The 21,676-nt window shown below is 33.4% G+C and overlaps 1 protein-coding gene across 3 annotated transcripts in view; it reads right to left on the bottom strand.

The window, feature by feature from the left end:
- The window catches only part of LOC127863549 (5'-3' exoribonuclease 1-like), an 82,258-nt gene that overhangs the window by 43,877 nt on the left and 16,705 nt on the right, over positions 1 to 21,676 (bottom strand). For all 3 annotated transcript variants that reach the window (XM_052403103.1, XM_052403105.1, XM_052403102.1), the window contains one exon: positions 8,589 to 8,924. In XM_052403103.1, coding sequence (XP_052259063.1) covers positions 8,589 to 8,924 — 336 coding nt within the window. The remainder of the gene's footprint in view (positions 1 to 8,588; positions 8,925 to 21,676) is intronic.

Here is a 21,676-nt window from a genome sequence, read left to right on the forward strand (position 1 = left end):
AAGAGATTCATTAAACATGTGCTTTTGTATTAAAATAACAATTACTAAGTTTAATAACTACTTACAGTGTGACTGTGATTAATTTTAACTTGAAATAAAGGAACAATTTAATTCATCATTTTTACTTCAATCATTTTTAATGTCCCTTTTAAGAAACAAAGTTGGTTACTGCAATAAAACAAGTACAGAGAGTCAATTCATCTCATCTATAATGAGTTATAACAGCGCGTTATCATGAATAGTGAGATAGTATATAAAATAGGTGCGTAACAAAATCATTAGTTGTTAGTTGTAGCATGGCGATAACGGTTGTAGCAGTGATGCTGGTAGTTGCAGCGGCTGCGGTGGTGGTGGCGGAATATGTAGTGAGGGATATTATGGTAGTGGTAGAGGTAGTGGTATAGGTGAGGTTATTGTAATGGTGATAGAGGCAACGGTGGAAGCGATGATTCTAGTGATGGCGGCGTCAACTGTGGCAGCGGCGGCAGTGGTCGTATTTGAAGTTTGATATGATGGAGGCCAGTGTTTCTGATCACGATAGTGATGATTATACGTATCAGTTTGATGATGAAAGATGACGGACAAAAATATGTGTCAGTGTGGTTGAGGTGTAAGAGACGATGGTGACAACGATGCTAATAATAATAGTGATGATGATCATGATAATGACAATGAATTTTGGATAATTAACGTATTGTACGCAATCGGAGATTGATTTTTTATAAATTTTAAGCAATATTTTTTATGTTTTCTTACATAAAATCAATAAAGGATATCTACAAATGTGTCCATAAACGTCCACATTATGCGTATACCGTTTAAAAACCAATTACAATTTTAAGATATTAGTAATGTTATGCAACAGTTTTATTTTAAGTTGTTTACTCCTCATATTGCTGAATTAATTAGAATAATAGGTACTATGGTGGCTTTTCCGGCATATTTCATAGCTGTAGTGTATTAACGTTCGATTAGCAAGCGCTGTCAACAACTTAAATGTGTTTGTCATTATGAAACGAATAATTGATACATATTGCGACTTTTTCAAATCTACTATTCTTCGTTTTGCTAATATTAGTTTTAACCGCACGATGTCGAACAGAGCAATATACGTTTAAGTTGTTTCTGAAGACCTAACGGATTTGTTGTAATAGTTAATTAAAAGAAGATACAAATTAGAACTGTCCAATATCACGGTATGATAATAAATGCACATTAAATTAATCAGAACATTGAATAGCAAAATATGTAAAAAGGGGGAGAGAATGACTCGTCTTGCTTAAAACCCAATGATATAGCTAATTACTATGAATACGTGTCGGAAGTCGATCGGAGACAACATAATTGATTTGCTTAAATATACTTTATCGTATGAATAATTGCATAAAAGGAATGCCCACTGGTGGTTATACACAGTATATTGCCCAACATGACATCTATCATCTTATTATTTTCTCTCGGCAGACCGAAAAATGGCTGAGCTATTTTACTTCAGTATTATATTGTAATCTTTTGATTTTTCGGTTTGAAAATTCATATGAAAATACAGGTAAGTTGAATGCCTTGGGCAAAAATCCAACTTCAGTTACATTTATGGGCTGTCTACTGTCTACACTACCACGTAAAGTCGGCCTCGAGCGAAAATGGGTTAATTTCGGAGTTTTTGTCTCATTTGTTCGGTTATTTATTAACATAACATACACATAAAAGTGCTTCTCGAAACATATTTTCTTTACTTTTGTCCCATTGAATTGAATATAGACACTATTCATATACATATTATATTTCATTACGGATATATTTAATACGAACTTATTAAAACTTTAGACAATCTCAGGCAATTTGTTTGCCTCCTCTCATATTTGCCCGTGACGGACAGTCGCAAAAAGCACACGTAAAATCATATTACATAGTTCGATTGGGATGACAATGCATACACAATCCGGTGAAATGTTCATTTATATTTTATTCTGCTAATACGCAAGTGAAGTCCAATAATTAAAATCAAAATTAGGGCGGGCGGCCAGACCCTAACAGGCCTGCCTCGCGAATCACACTTATATATGGGTCGCTCTTGAGGATAAAGTGACGCGCACAGACGCTCGAGTGTGTCCACTTGAGGAACAGTGGGAGTTGGTGGACGTTGGGGCAACGATAATGACGGACAGGCTAACGCAGTTGGAAAAGGAAAGAAATGAGCTCCGGGATGACGTTGCATTTGAAATCAGAGTCTATGCGAAATAACTTAGTTTTCACTTATATCCCGGAAGACAACTCGAAAGGAAGTGAGCCGCTCGAAATTCAAAGAGCGAAGCTCCGCAATCACCTTGAAGAAACACTTACAATTGCCAAAGAAACAGCTGATTCCATGCGTTTTGAGCGTGTGCGCCGGTCACCATCACATCCGGTTCATGGTTAAGTGCGAAATATAACCGCAAAGTTTACATATTTTAAGTACCGGAAATTATTACGAAAACAATGCAAACATCTTACAGGTACAAATTACCAAAATGCACGAACAGTTTCCACCGGAAGTACTAGAGGAGCGGCTCACACTGGTTCCCCGCATGAAAGATGCCAGAAAGGGGGGTAAACGTGCTTGGATCGTACATGATACGTTGTACGTCTACGACAAGCCGGTACGTCCGTAGGAACATAACGAGGGTGAACGTTCGGTTCTGTTGTGAGACGTACATGGACTCACAAGAGACAAAAAGAATCTGGGGATTTTGTTAATATTTTTAAAAATTATGACATAAGTTTTCTTTATGAATCTTAGTGTGACTCGAAAAGTAATGTTCAGTTTAACGGATATATATTTCACAATTTTTATCGTAAATTCAAACATAAAAATGCCAAACGTAGTAGTGGTGGTATTGTTTTATTTCACCAAGAATAGTTAACGAATGGAATACATATAATAAAAAAACATTACGACACTATAATTTGGTTGAAATTAGAGCATTCCTTTTTTATACTGCAAAATATATATATATCTATATGGATCATTTATTTGGGGTGATGATTCGCAAATGTATAATATTCTTAACGTTGATTTAATAATTTAGAACTTGATACATGTTTATATGATAATCTTTGTTGTGTGTATATATGTGGAGATTTTAACAGAAGAGTTGTAAAAAAAACAATATAGTAATAGACCAGATCAACATCAAATGTATATGTAAATTATGTTTATGTTCTATATGTCATAAAGCATTTTATTATATAGACCGTTAGGAATAATTGTTTTGAATCTATTGTTTATTACAATTTTTACATGTAATAAGATATATAACATTGCGCGATGTACACTCAACATCATAGCGTAAATCATACGATAAACCAGTAACACTACTATTGAAACTTGAACATATGTTTATATTATTGCAATGTGTACATCTTGGTCGGTTACATTGACCCGATAAATGAATATCAGTACTGTTATAAGACACTGAACATCTTACAAGGCTGTTACGTATATTCTAGTTTTTTATTGGCAAAAATAGGTTTTAATGAATTCAAAGACTTAACACTTTCATTGTTTGATAATCTTAACAATTCCCAGTATTTGTGTAAAATGTTAGCAATACTAGGAGGTGATGTGTTAAAACATACAGTAAATGGTATGATTGAATCAGTATTTCTCTGAGTAACACATAATGCACTTTCCTGTGTCATATTTTTCACTTAAGAAAAAACATTTTCCATAACATTTGTTGGATAATTTCTACTTTTAAAATACTTAAATAAACTAGATAAGGACTGATTGAATACATCATCATCAGAAATAATACGTATGTAGCGCTTTGCCTGACTGTATGGAATGGGCATGAGGTGAGATGACGTAAAATCTAAGTATAAATGCAAATTAGTGGGCTTACAAAAAATATCTGTAGCCACAGTGTCTAGTTCACTTTATGATATAGATACATCAAGGAAAGAAACACACTGTTAAGATATATGCGAGGTAAATTTTTTGGTGGAATGGACGTTATTTAAAGTATTAATAAAAGTGTTTAAATCTTCTAAAGAGCCATTCCATATCATAAAAATGTCATCCAAAAATATAAGCCAAATAAATGGTTTAATAGAGGTATTATAAAGAAAATCTTCCTCAAATTTACCCATAAAAAGGGAAGCATAAGACGGTGCCATAGAACTGCCCATAGCAGTACCCATAGTTTGTAAGTAAGTATCATTATTGAAATCAAAACAGTTATTTTCAAGAACATCTTTCAAAAGTTTGCTAACATCATCAACATTTACATGGTTATTTAAAGTTTGTTTTCTCAAAACAAATAAAGTGTTAAGTCTTTACATTCATTTAAACCTATTTTGGCCTATAAAAGACCTTACAATATACGTAACAGCCTAGTAAGATGTGCAGTGTCTTGTAACAGTACTGATAATCATTTATCGGGTCAATGTAACCGACCAAGATGTACACATTGCAATAATATACACATGTAAACATATCTTATCTTCAAGTTTCAATAGCAGTGTTACTAGTTTATCGTATGATTTACGCCATGATGTTGATTGTACTTCGCGCAATGTTTTATATCTGATTACATGTAAAAATTGTAATAAACATTACGTCGGTCAAACTAATCAGAATGTTTCCCGCAGAATGAATAGCCATTGACTTGATTTCAGAAATTGTTCAATAAATCCTATTTCACATGTTGCTACACATTTTGGATCCACTGACAATAATTGCACTTTATCAGAGTTCTCATTTGTACCTATTGATGTTGTTCAAAACAATCTAGAACGTTTATGCAAAGAAACATTTTGGATACATAAATTAAAAACTAATATTCCTAACGGTCTTAATAATAAACTGCTTAATGACATATAAAACATAAACAAAATTAACATATATATTTGATGTTTGTCTATTACTACTTTTTTTAAATTATATTATTACTTATAGACTCTTGAATCATCACAGATCCATCCTTGTATTATGTATTATGTAATATTATGTACTATATATATTTTTCCGCCAAACGGCGTTACGTCATTGTATGACGTTGACGTCACTTCTTTAGTATTTGTTTATCTTATTGTAACTACCGATGAAGGCTATGGTCGAAACATTTTTTGTACCTTTTACTTTACATTTTACTTGACATTTTAATAAACAATTACGTGTTGTACGATTTATTAAATTTTATAACAGCAGAGTTGGTGATACAAAGATTATATTGTTTGTGACAAATGTAATGGTTGTATTTATAGCAACGATTATACTTCCGATTGCATCCCTGACAGGGCCTCGTTAGATAAATTACTCAATTACAGTATTGTAAATGGTCGCATTTGTAATGGTGATCAGTACACATTTTTGTCAAATAACGGCTGTTCAGTGATCGATTATCTTTGAACAATAGAAAGATACTTTTCACAGATACAACAATTTTATATACACAGTATTAATGAATATAGTGACCATGCACCGATATGCTTTTCGTTGTTATGCAAAAACATATTTCATTGCGAAGACAGCCAAACAGGTATTTGATATAAATGGAATTACTCCCTGCGGTAACAATTTCGATCAGGGATTATTAGAAGTACCAACTTTTAATGGTATTGTGCATAATACCAATTGTCCTGATAGGGACTCAATTAACGTTTTGATTGTCAAGTTTTCAAAAACAATCCGTGATGTTGCGGATTCATTGTTTGCCAAAGATTGTTTTTATTCAAATTATGTTTATTTCGAGGATTACAGCAAAAAAGATAAGGATTGGTTTGACCATGATTGTATTGTTGCTTGTAATAGGTATTAAGATTGTTTAATGTCGACAAAAGTAAAACAAACAGGTATATATTGTGTGATGCAAAAACTAATTACAAAAATATTGTTAGACAGACAAAGCACGCCGATTAAAATAAACGTATGTCCGATTTAGCAAATTAACGCTAAAGTAGGCAAAGAGACTTTTGGAAACATTTTAAATCAAAATCTGCAAAAACATCTACGAAAATTAATCTCAATGAGTTTAAACATTATTTTGAAAATTTAAGCAGACAGTTCTACTGATAAGAATAATGATGCTGATAATTGTAATAGTTATTATAATTTTGATTATCCTAATAATGTTCACTCTGAGCTTGATGACCCAATTACAGTTTAAGAGATCATCACTGCTGTTAAGCTACTGAAGCGGACCAAATCCTGCGGAAGCAATAATCTTTTGAACGAGTATTTTACTGAAAGTGTTGATATATTAGCCTTACATATATGTGACCTATTTAATTGTGTATTGAACACAGGATATTATCCTGAAAAGTGGTCCGAGAGAATAATTGTCCTTCTGCACACGAAATGTTCAAAAGAAGATGTAAATAATTATAAAGGTATTATTTTAGTTAGTTGTTTATCTAAGCTTTTATACAACCGTTTTAAACAACCGCATAGAAAATATGTTATGAAAATAATACTATTTCGGATTTCGGGAAGGGCGGTCTACGACAGATGCAATATTTATTCTTCATTCTCTGATTCAAAACTATTTATTTGAAAATAAGAGATTATATTTTATATATGTGGACATGATGAAATCTTTTGATACTATATATAGAAATGCATGATGGTTAAAAAATGTATAAATGCGGCATACAGGAAAAAATTCTTAGGATTGTTTGGGACATGTATCAAAAAATTAAATCTTGTGTTCAGTGATTGTCTTCATATTCTGACTATTGTTCTTACACAGTGGGGCTCCGACAGGTGAACGTTATGTCCCAATTAATATTTTCTTTGTTTGTAGAAAATCTCGAGTTGTTTTATACAAAATGATTTACTATCCGGATTGCATATTGACGACATTGTATTGATTTTACTGCTATTTGCTGATGATACGGCTATTTTAGGTAAATCGCCCGTTGAAATTCGAAACCAATTAGATAATCTACATTTTTATTGTAATTTATGGGTATTGAAAATAAATACAGGGAAAACAAAAATAACAATATTTCGGAAGAGAGGCGGATTATTTCCGAATCAAAAGTGGACCTACAATGGACATGTTATCCAGGTTGTGAATTATTTTAACTATCTTGGAGTTTTTTTTATTATACTGGGAGTTTCACAATGAATCAGAAACACCTAACGGTTAAAGCATTAAAAGCAATGAATATTTTATTATCTAAATGTCATGACTATGATTTAAAGCCAAAAATACTTTGTCAATTATTTGACGCATTTGTTGGTTCCATTTTAAACTATTCTTCGAAAGTATGAGTGTATACTTAATCTAAGGAACTGGATTGAATCCATTTGACATTTTGCAAACGATTATTAAAGGTTAAACTAAACACATGAAATGCATGTGTTTATGGTGAGCTGGATATATATCCCATGTTTTTACAAAGATATGTTCGTGTCATTACATATTGGTTAAAGATATGTAGATCTGCAAATATAATTATTAAAATCATATATAACTTGGCCGTCTCAGATTATCATAGAGACTGTCATAATTGGATATTAAATGTTAAAACATGTTTGATGGCTATGGTTTTAGTTATGCATTTGAGGACATAAATACTATTAATATTGAAATTAACTCCTATGCAGGGGAATTTAAACGCAGAGCATATGATAACTTTACACAGGACTGGTATAGAACGTTAAATAACAATTCGATGTTACATGTTAATTGAAATTGTAAAATCAATTTTGAATGTGAGTCCTACTTAGACATTTTACCAAGAAGTTTGAGATACTTCGCACGAAATTAAGATTGTCAGACCATCCACTACAAATTCAAACCGGTCGTTATGCAAGAGAAGTTTCTAGAAATCAACGATACTGCATTTGTTGCAATTCGACCGATATTGAAGATGAATTTCAGTTGATTTGCATATGCCCGGCGTTTAGAAACATAAAAATAATACATAAAAACATGTTATTACAAAAGGCCATCTATGTTAAAATATTAAAGTTTACTGCAATCGAAGAATAAAATAGAACTTGTACAAATATGCCTTTTTTTAAAAGAATCACTTAAAGTTCGAACATCTTTTATTAATGCAATAATGCTTTAAATGATCATCCTCTTTTTCATTTTCTTTTTTGTGTGCTTTTTTTCTGTGTTTGTTTTTTTGTATTTAACTTGTACTCACGCCACTGTGTTTGCTACGTGAGTGATATGTAAATATGTGTGAATCTGTGTACCTATCGTTATTTGTTGTTGACGATGTACATTGTACAAGTCAAAAATAAACTGTCTGTCTGTCTTAAAATGAATCCGATGTATATGCTAGTTTAACTCGAGCTGGACTCATTTTTTACAAATTTTAAATTCAAAAAGGCAAAAATCTACTTTTCTACTTAAAGTAATACTTTGGGATCCACAACATATGTATTATATCATATAACATAAAAACTGTAATATTCGTGGTCGAAGTCAAAACATTTCTACACAACCCCAGTCATTTATATATTAAAACATGAAAAGTGTCGTCGCTTGATGTTAATGACCGAATGTTTCGGTGACTTTAAAAGATGGTTTTAAATTGTATCAATAAATCTTAGTCAACACCAAAACAACTGTGACTTTTATATCTACCATGAGAGGTTTCACCAGCATCATCATCGTGGTCATGGCCGTCGTCGTAGGCGTAGGCGTCGTCGTAGCCGTAGGCGTCGTCGTAGGCGTAGGCGTCGTAGTAGCCGTAGGCGTCGTCGTAGGCGGCTTGTTCGTCGTAGAAGGCGGCGGCGGCGTCGTAGGAGGCGGCGGCGTCGTCGTAAGCGTCGTCGTCGTAGGCGGCGGCGTCGTAGCCGTCGTAATAAACATCATAACCATCCAATGGGTACTCGTACGTCTTCAGCTTGTCCAACCGCCGCCACCATTTCCCCCTCATCCTTCTCCTCTTCCACTTTTCCCTCTTCTTCATCATCTTCACTTTAAAATAATGTTTTTCGTGTCCGAAAATTTAAATACGAAAAATATTTAGAGACAAGTATGTTATGATCGTTTGTCAAGTATTTAATATAAATATAAATAATACATCGATGTGCAATAATTGTATTGTGTTGTACTCTTCGTTCTTTGCTTTAAAATAAACAACTTAACATCTTTGCAATCACCTGAAATAATATATAAAAAGTAAAGACAATAAACATTCGGCTTTCTTAATAAGATATCTTTACAAACGCTGTTGGAAGAAACCATTGTTTATATATAGGTTTAAAGGGTAATTTACCCAATAACGCAATTGTAATGGCCGATTGCCCTTAGGCATTCTTCTGCCAAGTTGTTTTACATTAATCCGGTTGTAAAAATGCATGATCGAAGGGTCACTAGATAAGCGCAAACAGGGCCAAAATAAAATAAGATAGCGCAATTTAATTGCCTGTCCGAACATCCGTATGTCCGAAAATTTAGAATCTTGAAAAAAAAAGATTTTATCTAAACGGAGATGTCAGAAAATTTAGAAGGTCTGAAAAGTAAGAGAAAATACGTTAGTTTTTATGGTGTTTAGTACACACAAAAACAACATACATGAATGCAATAATTATCAGTTTTAAAATGCCCTATGGTTCAAGTAAACCGATGATCCTATTTACTGAGTGTGTTAGATTAAAGCTAGACATTTGCTGTCCATTTAATATTTCACACGTTCCTCTTAATAAGGTCGTAACCGCGACAAATACCTTTTATATAGCGGCGATAGTTTAAAATCCTGTTGTTATGAAATACACAACTAAGTTAATAATATTTAACAGAATGTGACATTTTCCCAAAGTTTTTAGATTACACCTCCTTCAGAGAAGACCGAAGCAGCAAAGGTGGAGGAGTTTTTGTTTTAGTTTAGTTTAGTTTAAACCTATTTATTTTAGCTCGATTGCATCGAAAGCCTAAGGCTTATATAAACGCTCTCGAGTCCGTTTCCTGGGCCTAGAACCAGTACTTGGTGTCTATGGGGGAGATCTTAAGAACGCTCCCTCGGTGGGGCTCGAACCCGTGACCTCCCGGTCGCTAGGCGGACACCATATCCATTACACCACGGCGAGTTTTCGTTTTGGTGAAAGACACAATTTTGGCAATTGAACAGAAACAGCTAAAAACTAACTGTGAAATACTTTGGATTAAAATCCATTTAACCTCATGTAACCTTTATATATTGCAGCATACTATCGACCAAAAGAAGCTGATGTGCAAAGTTGTGAAGAATTTAGGAAATCCCAGAGCTAACCGCCAACCTGAAAGGCATGTTTTGGATATTCGGAGATTTTAATTTTCCCCAAGTTATCCTGGGATACAGAACACACACCCACAATGAAACCGGGATGTAGTAATGTAAAAATGTATGATTACTTTAATGACTTGCTTGCAGATTTTAACCTTCCTTAAATGGTGACTGAAAACACAAGAGGAAACAACAGCTTGGACCTTTTCCTGACCTCTAATCATGTCCAGATATTTCAGACCATGCTATTGTATCTTTTATTTCAGATCTAAAACCTAAAATAACAAAACAGAAACCCAGGGTTGTACCGCTGTATAGAAAGGCAGACTGGGTTTCTTTCAAAACACACATGCAAGGAATGAGTGACAGGGTTCTTGAAAAAGGTGAAAGTACCTCGGTAGAAAAACTTTGGTAAACTTTTTTCAGATGAGATATCAACTGGTATTAAACAATTTATTCCTTCTTAAACTATAGGTACAAGAAGATCATTTCCATGGATTACCCAACCGATAAAACGACTAATGAGGAAAAGAGGTAAACTTTATTTCAGACTCAAAAACAATGGAGCACATACAACAAGGAAAATGTTCCTCAATAGTAAAAACTTATCAAACAAAATACGAAAACTGCTTATAATAAATATGTCGAGTCAATTTTAGGCATTGAAGACCCTGACGCTCAAGAAAACAGATCCAACTTTAATTCGAAGAAACTGTATACTCTCTTAAAAAAAACTCCAAACAAGACGCTCAATTTATTTCTACTCTTTTTGACAATGTTTCAGGAAATTGAACTTCTGTGAATCAAGAAAAGGCCAATGTTTTGAACGTACAGTTCCAATCCGTTTTCACAACTATGCCCCCCTGCCCTTTCTCAAACATGTCTCTCTTTTTTAGAAATCTTAATGAAATTTCATATTTATCTTTCAGAAAATTTCTAACAATGCCAAAGATCACAGTCAGTGTCAATAGGGTGCAGAAGTTGCTATCCAATATTACAGCAAACAAGGCAGCTGGTCCAGACAACATCAAACCTCTTGTTCTAAAAGATTTAAGTTCACAAATGTCTCCAATAATAACACTCCTTTTTCAGAAATCCTTGGACTCCGGAATTCTCCCAAAAGTATGGACATTTGCAAATGTAATACCGCTGTACAAGAAAGAAAACAAAGAAGACCCAGTAAATTACAGACCTATCTCTCTCACCTGTATTTTATGTCAATCCTTAGAACATATATTTTCCTCAAATCTTTCAGATCACTTCGATAAATAGAACATACTTTAGGACTTACAGCATGGCTTCAGAGAAAAGCGTTCCTGCGTTACACAACTTGTACAAGTCATTGATGACCTGACAGAAATATGACATCTGGACAACAGACTGATCTAATATTGCTTGATTTCCGCAAAGCGTTTGACAAAGTGAACAATCTTAAACTGCTTTTCAGATTACAGGAACATGGTGTGGATAAAGATACTCTCTCATGGATCAAATCATTCCGTATAGGTCGTACTTAACGTGTTGCTCTAAATGGAGAATTATCATCCGAGGTACCAGAGACATCTGGGGTACCACAAGGGTCTGTTCTTGGTCCGTTACTTTTTCTTCTCTATATAAATGACTTACCTAAATCTATTAATTCTCAAGTTCGCTTATTTGCAGATAACACTGACGTTTATCTAACAATCAACAATATGCATGACTGTCATACTCTACAAGAAGATCTAGACAAAGTAATGAAATGGGCACATTTTTGGGACATGGAGTTCAACCCAAGTAAATGCCAAGTTTTAAATATAACCAGAAATAAATCAAAATTCTCGTTTAATTACAGACTCCATGGACAAATATTAGAAACTGTTGACAATGCAAATACTTAGGTGTGGACATCTTAAAAGACCTTTCCTGGAACACCTATATAGATAGAATTACAAATAACGCTAATAAATCTCTTGGTTTTCTCCACAGGAACATACAGACAAGAAATTCTAACATTCGCCAGCTTGCATACAAGACAATTGTTAGACCACAGGTTGAATATGCTTCTTCTGTATGGAGTCCTCACACATTACAAAATATACAAAAAATTGAAAAATATACAGCGTCGAGCAGTCTGCTGGGTCAAGCATAACTATTCCCCATTCGACAGTGTCACCTCCCTGCAACAGGAACTTGGTTGGCAGACCCTACAAGACAGACAAAATGACACTAAATTAATCATATTTTTCAAAATTGTTCAAGGTTTAGTGGCCGTGCCCCTACCATCATATATCGAGCGACCCACCAGATTCACTCGTCACATGCATACCCTATCTTACAGACAGATCCATACCACTGCAAATTATTATAAGTTTTCAAAGCATTGTGCATGTGAATGTAAACAGTGATAAAGTTGTATAGAAAAGAAATTTCGCTATTTTTCAAATGTTCAGACTTAATTTAATAGCAAAAACATGTAATTCGAAAGTGAAATTAAAGTTTTTCTTGCTGAATAATATTATAAAGTTAATTAATAAAATTTTCATTAATTAGTTGAATTCATATTGGCTTTGTTATTGACTTCAGGCCAATACGGCTGTCTGAAGCTCAATAACAAAGCCAATATGAACTCAACTAAATAATAACATTATAGTATATCTGAAGAAGATATATACATATTCATGTTTTTGTGGTTGTTTCTATTTCTATATGAGTTGCATACATTAAATGACGAGTAGCCATGAATTTGACATACAAACACCATTATTATTGGATTGCGGAAATTATCCAAATCGATTCTCTAGTAACTGATATAACTTAAAAATATTTTGAGCGACAATTTGAAACTAAAACTAGTTTCATTTAAGTGGGATTATTTGAATCGTATAAACTTTTATTAAACCAAATTAATGTGTTCGCAACGTTTTCTTATTTCATTCGCTGAGCACGAAGAAATAAGCTATATTTTAATTAATTGACAGATATTTTTATTGTATGTCATGATATAAAATGATGTCGATCTGAATTTACAGCACAAAGTAGCGGTATGAAAGCTTGAGTGGTTGGTATGTAAAAATGTGTGTAAATATTGCTATAGTATTAATAAAAAGTTTATAAGTTTATTGTCTAATCCATGACATGTACAATATATACAGATACACAATATAATATGACAAACATGCATGGCCAATCTTTACAGATTTGTAATAAACATTAAAAAAAACATATGTAACAGATTGACAAATAACTATTTTTATCATAGGTGTTGATTTCTATGATACATCATAAAAAAACAAGATTGCCATTGCCAACCTTTGCTTTAAAAACTGCCATAAAATAATACACATTCTTAAAATACTTAGAATAAACTATCATAACGAAAATACTTAGTATGAGCAATCATAACGCCCAGGCATATTGTGATGGTGATATGCTTATAACAAAAGGGATATATAATGATGTTGTTGTCCATGATAATGATTAGGTTAATTTTAAATAAGATACACACACATCAAAATCCCCAAATTGTCAGTTAGTTATAGTATCGTTTGCCTCTCAGTGCATAATTAATTAAAGGCCTAGACTATCTGTTGATCCTCGTCCCATGTGGTGTCCCAGTCGGTAAACCGATAGTAATACACGATATATTTGCCCACAATAGGATCTCCTATAAAAACATGTCTCTCAGGTTACTGAAAAATGGCTGTGTAGGATATTAATAATTAATTATTTAATTTCAGTTGTATATAGAAATGTATTGTATGTATTATTTATACAACAAATACTTCAACATCAAAGAATAAGAAAACAAATGTTACAATTGCTGCTTCTTCTACTGCTTCTGCTATTGCCACTGCTACTGCTACTGTTAATGCTACTACTACTTCTACTACTACTGCTACTGCTACGACTACTGCTACCGCTACTGTTTCTTCATTTGCTTTCTTCTTGTACGAAAACAATAAAGCAGCAAACAGCTGCTACTGCTACTGTTAATGCTACTGCTGCTGCTACTGCTACTGTAACTGTTAAAAATAAAATCATATTTTGGTTGGCGATAAATGCTATTTCTATTGTTTAACACTAGGAGACTGAGAAAAACATGTTACAATTTATTTGTCTACTTTGCTTTCTTCTTCTTTATATTTTCTTCTTGTTAAAGCGGGTGTATACGATTTTGTCAAATATTTATGAATTTATATAAAATGTGTAAAAAACTTATTATATATATATTTCAATATAAATTTAAATAAAAGTTAAGAAGATCATGTGTCGAAAAATGCGAAATAAGCCAGATATTTAATTCTGAAATTGAAAACGGCTGTACAGCCGAATTCGCCAGCATGTATACCATACATGTACGATGTGAATCTTAACTTAGTTTAACGGTTTATTTGAATTCCTGCAACGATATATATTCATACGACACACGAACACTAACTCCGATCCTAATACAAAGACGAATGCTTCGGTTATTGTAGGAAAATATGTACGTGACCATCGGCTCGGGGCGCTAATTTGTCTTTGCTGCATTTTATGAAATTCGGCTTTAATGTATAATTTTTCTTGCCTATTTTGTGTTATTGTAACATATTTTACAACATATAAAAAATCGTATATACCCGCTTTAATCGTTTTATTTTAGTTTTAGATTTAGTTTAAGGTTTAGTTTTAGTTTAAATTTTACTTTTTGGTTTAGTTTAAGTTTTAGTTTTAGTTTCAGCCATACACATATTTTTTTAAGTAAGCTTAGTTGTAAAATGGTAATGGTTAAATTTAACAATAATATTCAGTTTGAACAAAAAACATCAATTAAAATTTATTGATAGATATTTGTTTGGATAGTAATACTATGGTTTAATCATTAAACCCGTCTTTTCATCTGATAAGATTTGGATCCCAACAGGGTTTTTATCTCGATTGTTTGGTGGGGAGAAGCGTCCGAATGATTAAGTTATCGTCAGCTAACGAATCACATTTAACAAGTTTTAAACAAATATGCATACGTTATAAACATAATTTAAGTATAACAAAGATCATAACTTATCTTTATTTTGATAAAGTAAGTTTTAGGTATAAAACTATTTGCTTTGTGCCGCACATATACAAAATTTGTTTTGTATATAATTGAATTTAATCATACAGGTCTCAAATCATAAACATTCATTATGCATGATTGCTAAAGCACAGTGCGCTTTTGTTTGCTAGGTTTTTTTTTGTTTTTCGGGGAGGGGGCTTTTATAGAAGGGTTCATTTAGCCCTTCAAATAACAAACATTACAGAAACAATTATTGGCATAGTAAACATTAAATAGTAAAAAAACAGTCTTCCGTCATTCTGTTCAATTATGGAGTTTTAACGCTTAACATTATGCATGGTTGCTAGAACAGAGTGTATACTACCGAGATAATTGTTGTTTGATGATTATGATTAGGTTAATGTTGATGTTGTTGATGATGATGATAATGATGCAGATGATGGTAATGATGATGATGGTAATGATGATGATGATAAGTCTTCACCTTTGTTCTTCTGTAATTTGCCGATGTTGGTGTTGTGCAAAAAATCAATTTACATCTGGGCCATACGTACAACAGGAAACAATAAACATAATTAACATTTAATATTATTTCAAGCTTTGAAATGACTATTTTTTCAGGGGATATAATATACACGGTAGCGGAAAAGTGTGTTAAACTACGTCCGGCCTCTGCCGATGTCAGTCGGTGAAATCCCGAAGATGACTTTATTAGTTTATAAAAGGAAAACTGTAAACTAATGTAAACAGTTATTATAGTGTAACAATATAGCGTTTTTAATCCGAAAGATCATAAATAGAATCACATGGGCGTCAATAGTCCAAATTATTCCGGAATCGGATTTGAGCCGTCAAGGATCGATTTTGAGATCAATGTTAATCCGATGAGATTTTAAAGGGGTGTGCGACAAATTCGTGCGAGTGCGCGATAATTTTAGAAGAAATAATGTTACAGCTTCCTCGGCATTCCGGAAATGTGCGATCGGTACCGATTTGTCACGGTCTTTTTTTATTGATTTCTGATAAGTTAGCGGCCGGCACGGACATGAACATTAAATGTCGAAACCTCTTCGCTACTTTCTGAAAATCTTACAATTCTACGAAATGTTTCAAATATCCGCAATCTTGAAAATTTAAATGATTGATTTAAAAATGAAATCACTGCAAAAGCGTATTGTACAACACTATGTTAACCAAATTATATATTGATTGCTCATTTGCTATATTACTGGTGACTGGTTTTAATTTTCAAGTCAAACGATATGCATATTTCATTTCATGTGCAAAAGACGTATCTCAATATGTTTTCGAACATTCATTTCCCGATAAGGTATGGTTCGGCGTTTTAATTTATTGTCGACGTTCTCTGTTACATTTTGTATAGAATAACAGATGAACATGCGGTATAAAGGATGGTCTGGTTTATAATTTTCCGCATTGTGCTCACCAGGAATTACAACTAGAAAGACTACAATAAAACAATAAGCCACGGCTCGGGCGGGGTATCTAACTGTTATCCCTGTAAGGGACCTACTTCCCGGCTTTATTGTCCGGATTTTAAAATTGATATAATTGATATTCCTGATTTAAATTAAATAATATCCACAATCTTGATCTCTAGTCTGCTGACTGAGGTATTGTCTTTGACTGGAATGATTGTCGATTATGTGTTTTTGAGATCAGCCTTCGAAGAACTTTGTGTTTTCTTGTTGTATGCTTTTGTTCAAAATCTTTTGTCCGCCACGGACGCAACGATTTACCAAATGTACCAGAATGTGGTCTTTTTAAAGTGCTATGTTTCTACTTTCGTGATATTTTTAACGAACAAAACATTACTAATCGTGGACTTTATGTGGTAGATTAGACTTTGGTACGATGTGATGTCACTCGATCCGTGAAGATACATTGCTTTGCGCTCGTTTTTTTAAATCCCGATACAAATGTCCATGTTTCACCCTTAAACGATTACGTAGGTCTGTCAAGAGCGTTCCAATTGAGAAAAAAATGGGTTTTGAAATTTGTTCATTCTTTGTTCCCGCTGTTTTGCAACCTCACACAAGCACATGTCAACGCGGTCACTGAAATTCCACGATCAACACGATCAAAGCTCTTTGTTACGATACAATATAAATTGCGGTACCTTGTATAACTATTATATTCCTTTATTTTGTTTTGTATTAATTACGTGAAATAAATTATAACGCCAAGTCTGCGAAACAGCGCCAGCACTAATGTCATTAAATGTCGTTATGGCACGCTTGTTGTGTTTTGTTTTTAAAAAACTAACCCTAATTAACTAATGAGAAGAAAGTTTTAGCGTTTAAATATATAATTTAATATTCGCAAAATACAAAATGAGGATGATTTCATATCATGTAGATTGTATCGTCTTTTTCTGTGAATATGCTCTCGTAAAGGCCGTCTTAAACGTAATGCGAAAGTTAATTTTACTCACAGTACGGTAAATATTGACGGTGACGGGATAATACGTCTGATCACAGTCGATTAAGGATATATATAAATACATGTAAATAGGTATATACATTAAACGATATCATTAAGTCATTTAAAACCGCGCGGAGTTCAACCATTCAACATATTGGAGGCGCCTGCATTTAATATGTACCGTCAAGAACGGTTGTGTAAGACGGTGACGGGATAATACGAATGATGACAGTCGATTTGGTGATATGTATAGGTATATATAAATAAAGCGGTTTCATTAAGTCAGATAAAACATTGCGGTGTTCCACAATTTCACATATTTGAGACGCCTGCATTTAATATGTTCGGTAATAAACTGTTGTGTACGATGACATAACAGGGGTATAGGAAATAATTTATTTAGCGGTTTATATGACGTGCAATACCTGATAGCTATGACGTACGCACGCGATAGTTATGACGTTAAGTCGCGATAACAATGACGCGCGCTCGCGAACAATTACCAATGACCAAGGTGAAAACGTATCAGATCGAACAAAAATAGTATCACCAAGGTTAAGCTAGTGATGGATGACCATGGATGTGAAGCGGTACCTCAGGCGATCAAACAGATATAGTTCATGTAAATAATTCGTCAGAAAGACATTTTTCGAAAGATGAATGGGCATAGTCGTGTGTGTATACTTGTAACAGATGAAATTGTTATGTTTGTCATTTAAATTTATTCTCCAAGACCCAACTTTTGTTTAATAAGAAAGACACACACCTTTTACACGGTAATTATATTATTTACCGTTTTTTCACAAATGTATACAGTGTTTTGTTATTTAATGAGTATGCGTTTATAATAAATTGAGTAGGAACCCATTAAGGAAATTTTATCTTAATATATTTTTCGCTTTTGTAAAAGAGGTCGTTAATCGAGGCCCTCTAGACTCGTTCATGCAATATTTTATGTAATGCACGGATATATGTAGATACTACTTATATTCGGCTTGGGACTCGAGCGACTGTTAAAGTCATCCTCAAAACGCCTATTTGGGAATAGATGACAATAGCATTTTTTAATCTTGTAAAACATACACAAACACAACTAATCTTAGCTGAAATTTAATTTCAATGTTATTCAGTGAGAGTGTAAGTAAAATTGACCTTTAAGACTAAAATATTCATACTTATTTTGGGGAGAAATATAACACATCACTTCATTGAATATACAGTCTACCCTCGATATCTCGAAGTCGGCGGGAACCAGAAAAAATATCGAGATAACGAGAGCTCGAGATATCCGATTAGGCGTTTTCAAAGAAATAACAAATAAAAATTAATTTAATAGAATTCGCTTCTTGTTCGCGAGTGGAGCTTATCTTTATCAAGTTAATTTATACGAAAATTACAGACAATTGTACGTTTTTAACAATAAAATACAAAATTTGTAATACAATAAGTACATGCCGAATGAATGACACCAATAATTCCTCTATTTGTGTTAGTTTATGAGGAAAACGAGGCCTTTTATCGCGTCACGAACATAGTATATTTGACACGGCCGCCATTTTGGAAAATCTTGACGCGTGCATGTAGGATGTTACCCATTTCAAATATAAAGATGCGATGTATTAAACCTTTGTTTTGGTATCAAAATAAAGATGAAAGATTGAATGTTTTGTTAATGTATGCCCACTTTGAATAAATTGTTTAGTAACAGCGTATTTTTAACGCTAATTTTCAATTAGTATTTCGGCCTTTCAATGTGTCAATTGCTAATGGCATTAGACACGTGTGATCATTGATGCAATTAACGTAGTAATTATCTACCGCACAGTATCGGGGGCAGCCGGGCGAAGCGGGACGGTGAAGTATCAAAGAAAAAAATCTCACCTTTGCCGACACTGGGACAGTGATAAGCACTTCGACATAAACCACAATAAATACATGTTAAATCAGGACTCGGGACACATTTTTATATCGAGATATCGAATTATTCGAGATAATGAAAATCGAAATTTGCACTGTTTAATGATATATACATAAAGAAGGGAAAACAGTTGGAACATTTAGCTTACCTCGACAAATCGAGAAAATCGAGATATGCGATGTCGAGATAACGAGAGTAGACTGTAATTGAAACTTTTTTTAAAACTTTAGTTCCGTTCTTAAGACGATTTGTGATGATTACATTCATATTGATCTAGCATTTGCGTTTGAATTCCAGTTTTGATGTTGAGAAAAGTGTCGCCGCACTCTATTCTTTCAAAACTGATGGTATTTGGTAAACACGCAGTATCTTCAGTTTATGCCAAGCGCACATTTAACGCATTTAGCTGTTATCCCAAATAAATAATAGTCAGTCAAGAAAAAGCATCGCATCGCATGCACACATCATAGCTATCCGTTCGCACTGTATAGCTATTGCGTGCGAACTTCATAGCAATCGCATGCCCAAGTCAAAGATATCGTGTGCGTACGTCGTAGCTATTGCATGCGCAAGTAATATATATAGCGTACGAACGCCATAACTTTCGATTGCGTACTTCAATGCTTTCGCGTGCACAAGTCATAGAGCCTGCTAAATAAAATATGTGATAGGTTACCTTTATGCAACAGTTGTTATTCCTTTTTATTTTGATTTTTTTAAACCGTTTACCGCATTTTGTAAACCGTGGCTATATTCCCACAAACTGAAACGGGTTTTTCGAATAATCATATCACTCATAGCATTGGTATCGACTTACTGGTAGTGTAATAAAACAAAATAACAAAATATTAATGACCTAACTCGTATACGCCGCGTGATGCGAAACTGAGTCTTATCTTATCTACGTCCAGCGTAGCTCCAGCACATCCGGCGCATCCGCAAGTTCGGAAAAGGAGCTACCACGTCCGCTCAATAGACTTAAAACATTGCGTGACTTAAAAGCGATCGTATATAGCATACAACACATATTAACATGACGCGGGTCATGTAGATTAAAAATGTGTTTGACTTAAAAATAAATAGTTTAAATATTATATACAAAAGGTATTCTACATATGATAACTGCCAAGCTGTTGTACTGTGTCAATAGTTTTAATGTCAGGGGACGTTTTACCCCAAGGTTATTTATTTGCGTTGTGTATACAAGCGTTTTCCGAACAGACTGAGGCACAGACCTTTATACCTATTTTTAGTGATCCAGATGTGTGTTATCTAGTAATTCTGGTGAAGTACTTTTACCTTTAGACGCAAATTTACATCTTTTGCTGAAGTGTAATTTATTTGGTTAATAAGTCGAGCACGTGTTTGTTAAACAAGTAAGAATATATACACATACGTTTCCGCTTACAACAAATGTTTACAAATGGAAAAGTATCAAAAGCAGGATGTTGTGCCGTGTGTAGATGAACAACTTATCGTGGAAGTTAAAACTGGACATGTGTTAATTTCATAAATGTGATGGCGTGTTAAACTGTTTCAAACAGAGGGTTTAGTTATTTTTTTCCCTCGGCTTTAAATATAAATACATATAGAAATTGACTAAATACCAACGATAATATTATTGGTGAAGATCAATTCTGCAATATTTGAAAGTAAGCTTCTACAGCCATGTTTTTTTTTTGGTTGAACATAATGAATGAATGTAAGATTTATATCTAAATAAGACATTCTGATGACTACGCGAGTCTGTTACAGATGAAATTCTGATCAAAATTTAATCGAGGCATATATCAATTAGTTTGGCTTTTTATACTGTTTATGTTAAGGGGTATTACAAAATTTATAAACATCCAAAAAAGATTATATATTTTTATCGAAGGTAATAACTAGTATTTTTTATGCATTTTTAAGTTTTTTTTTATAATAAATACCTATATTTTGTTTAAAAAACCAAAAATAAAATGTTTGAAATATATTACAGGAAAAATAATATATAAGGTAATTGTCGTTGTGTATATCAATTTGCTTTTATCCGATCCGTCTCTAAAAGGCTTGCCATCTCAACAAACCTCGCCGTGTAAACT

Source organism: Dreissena polymorpha, unplaced genomic scaffold (genome assembly GCF_020536995.1).
Source record: "Dreissena polymorpha isolate Duluth1 unplaced genomic scaffold, UMN_Dpol_1.0 chrUn014, whole genome shotgun sequence".
Taxonomy (NCBI): domain Eukaryota; kingdom Metazoa; phylum Mollusca; class Bivalvia; order Myida; family Dreissenidae; genus Dreissena; species Dreissena polymorpha.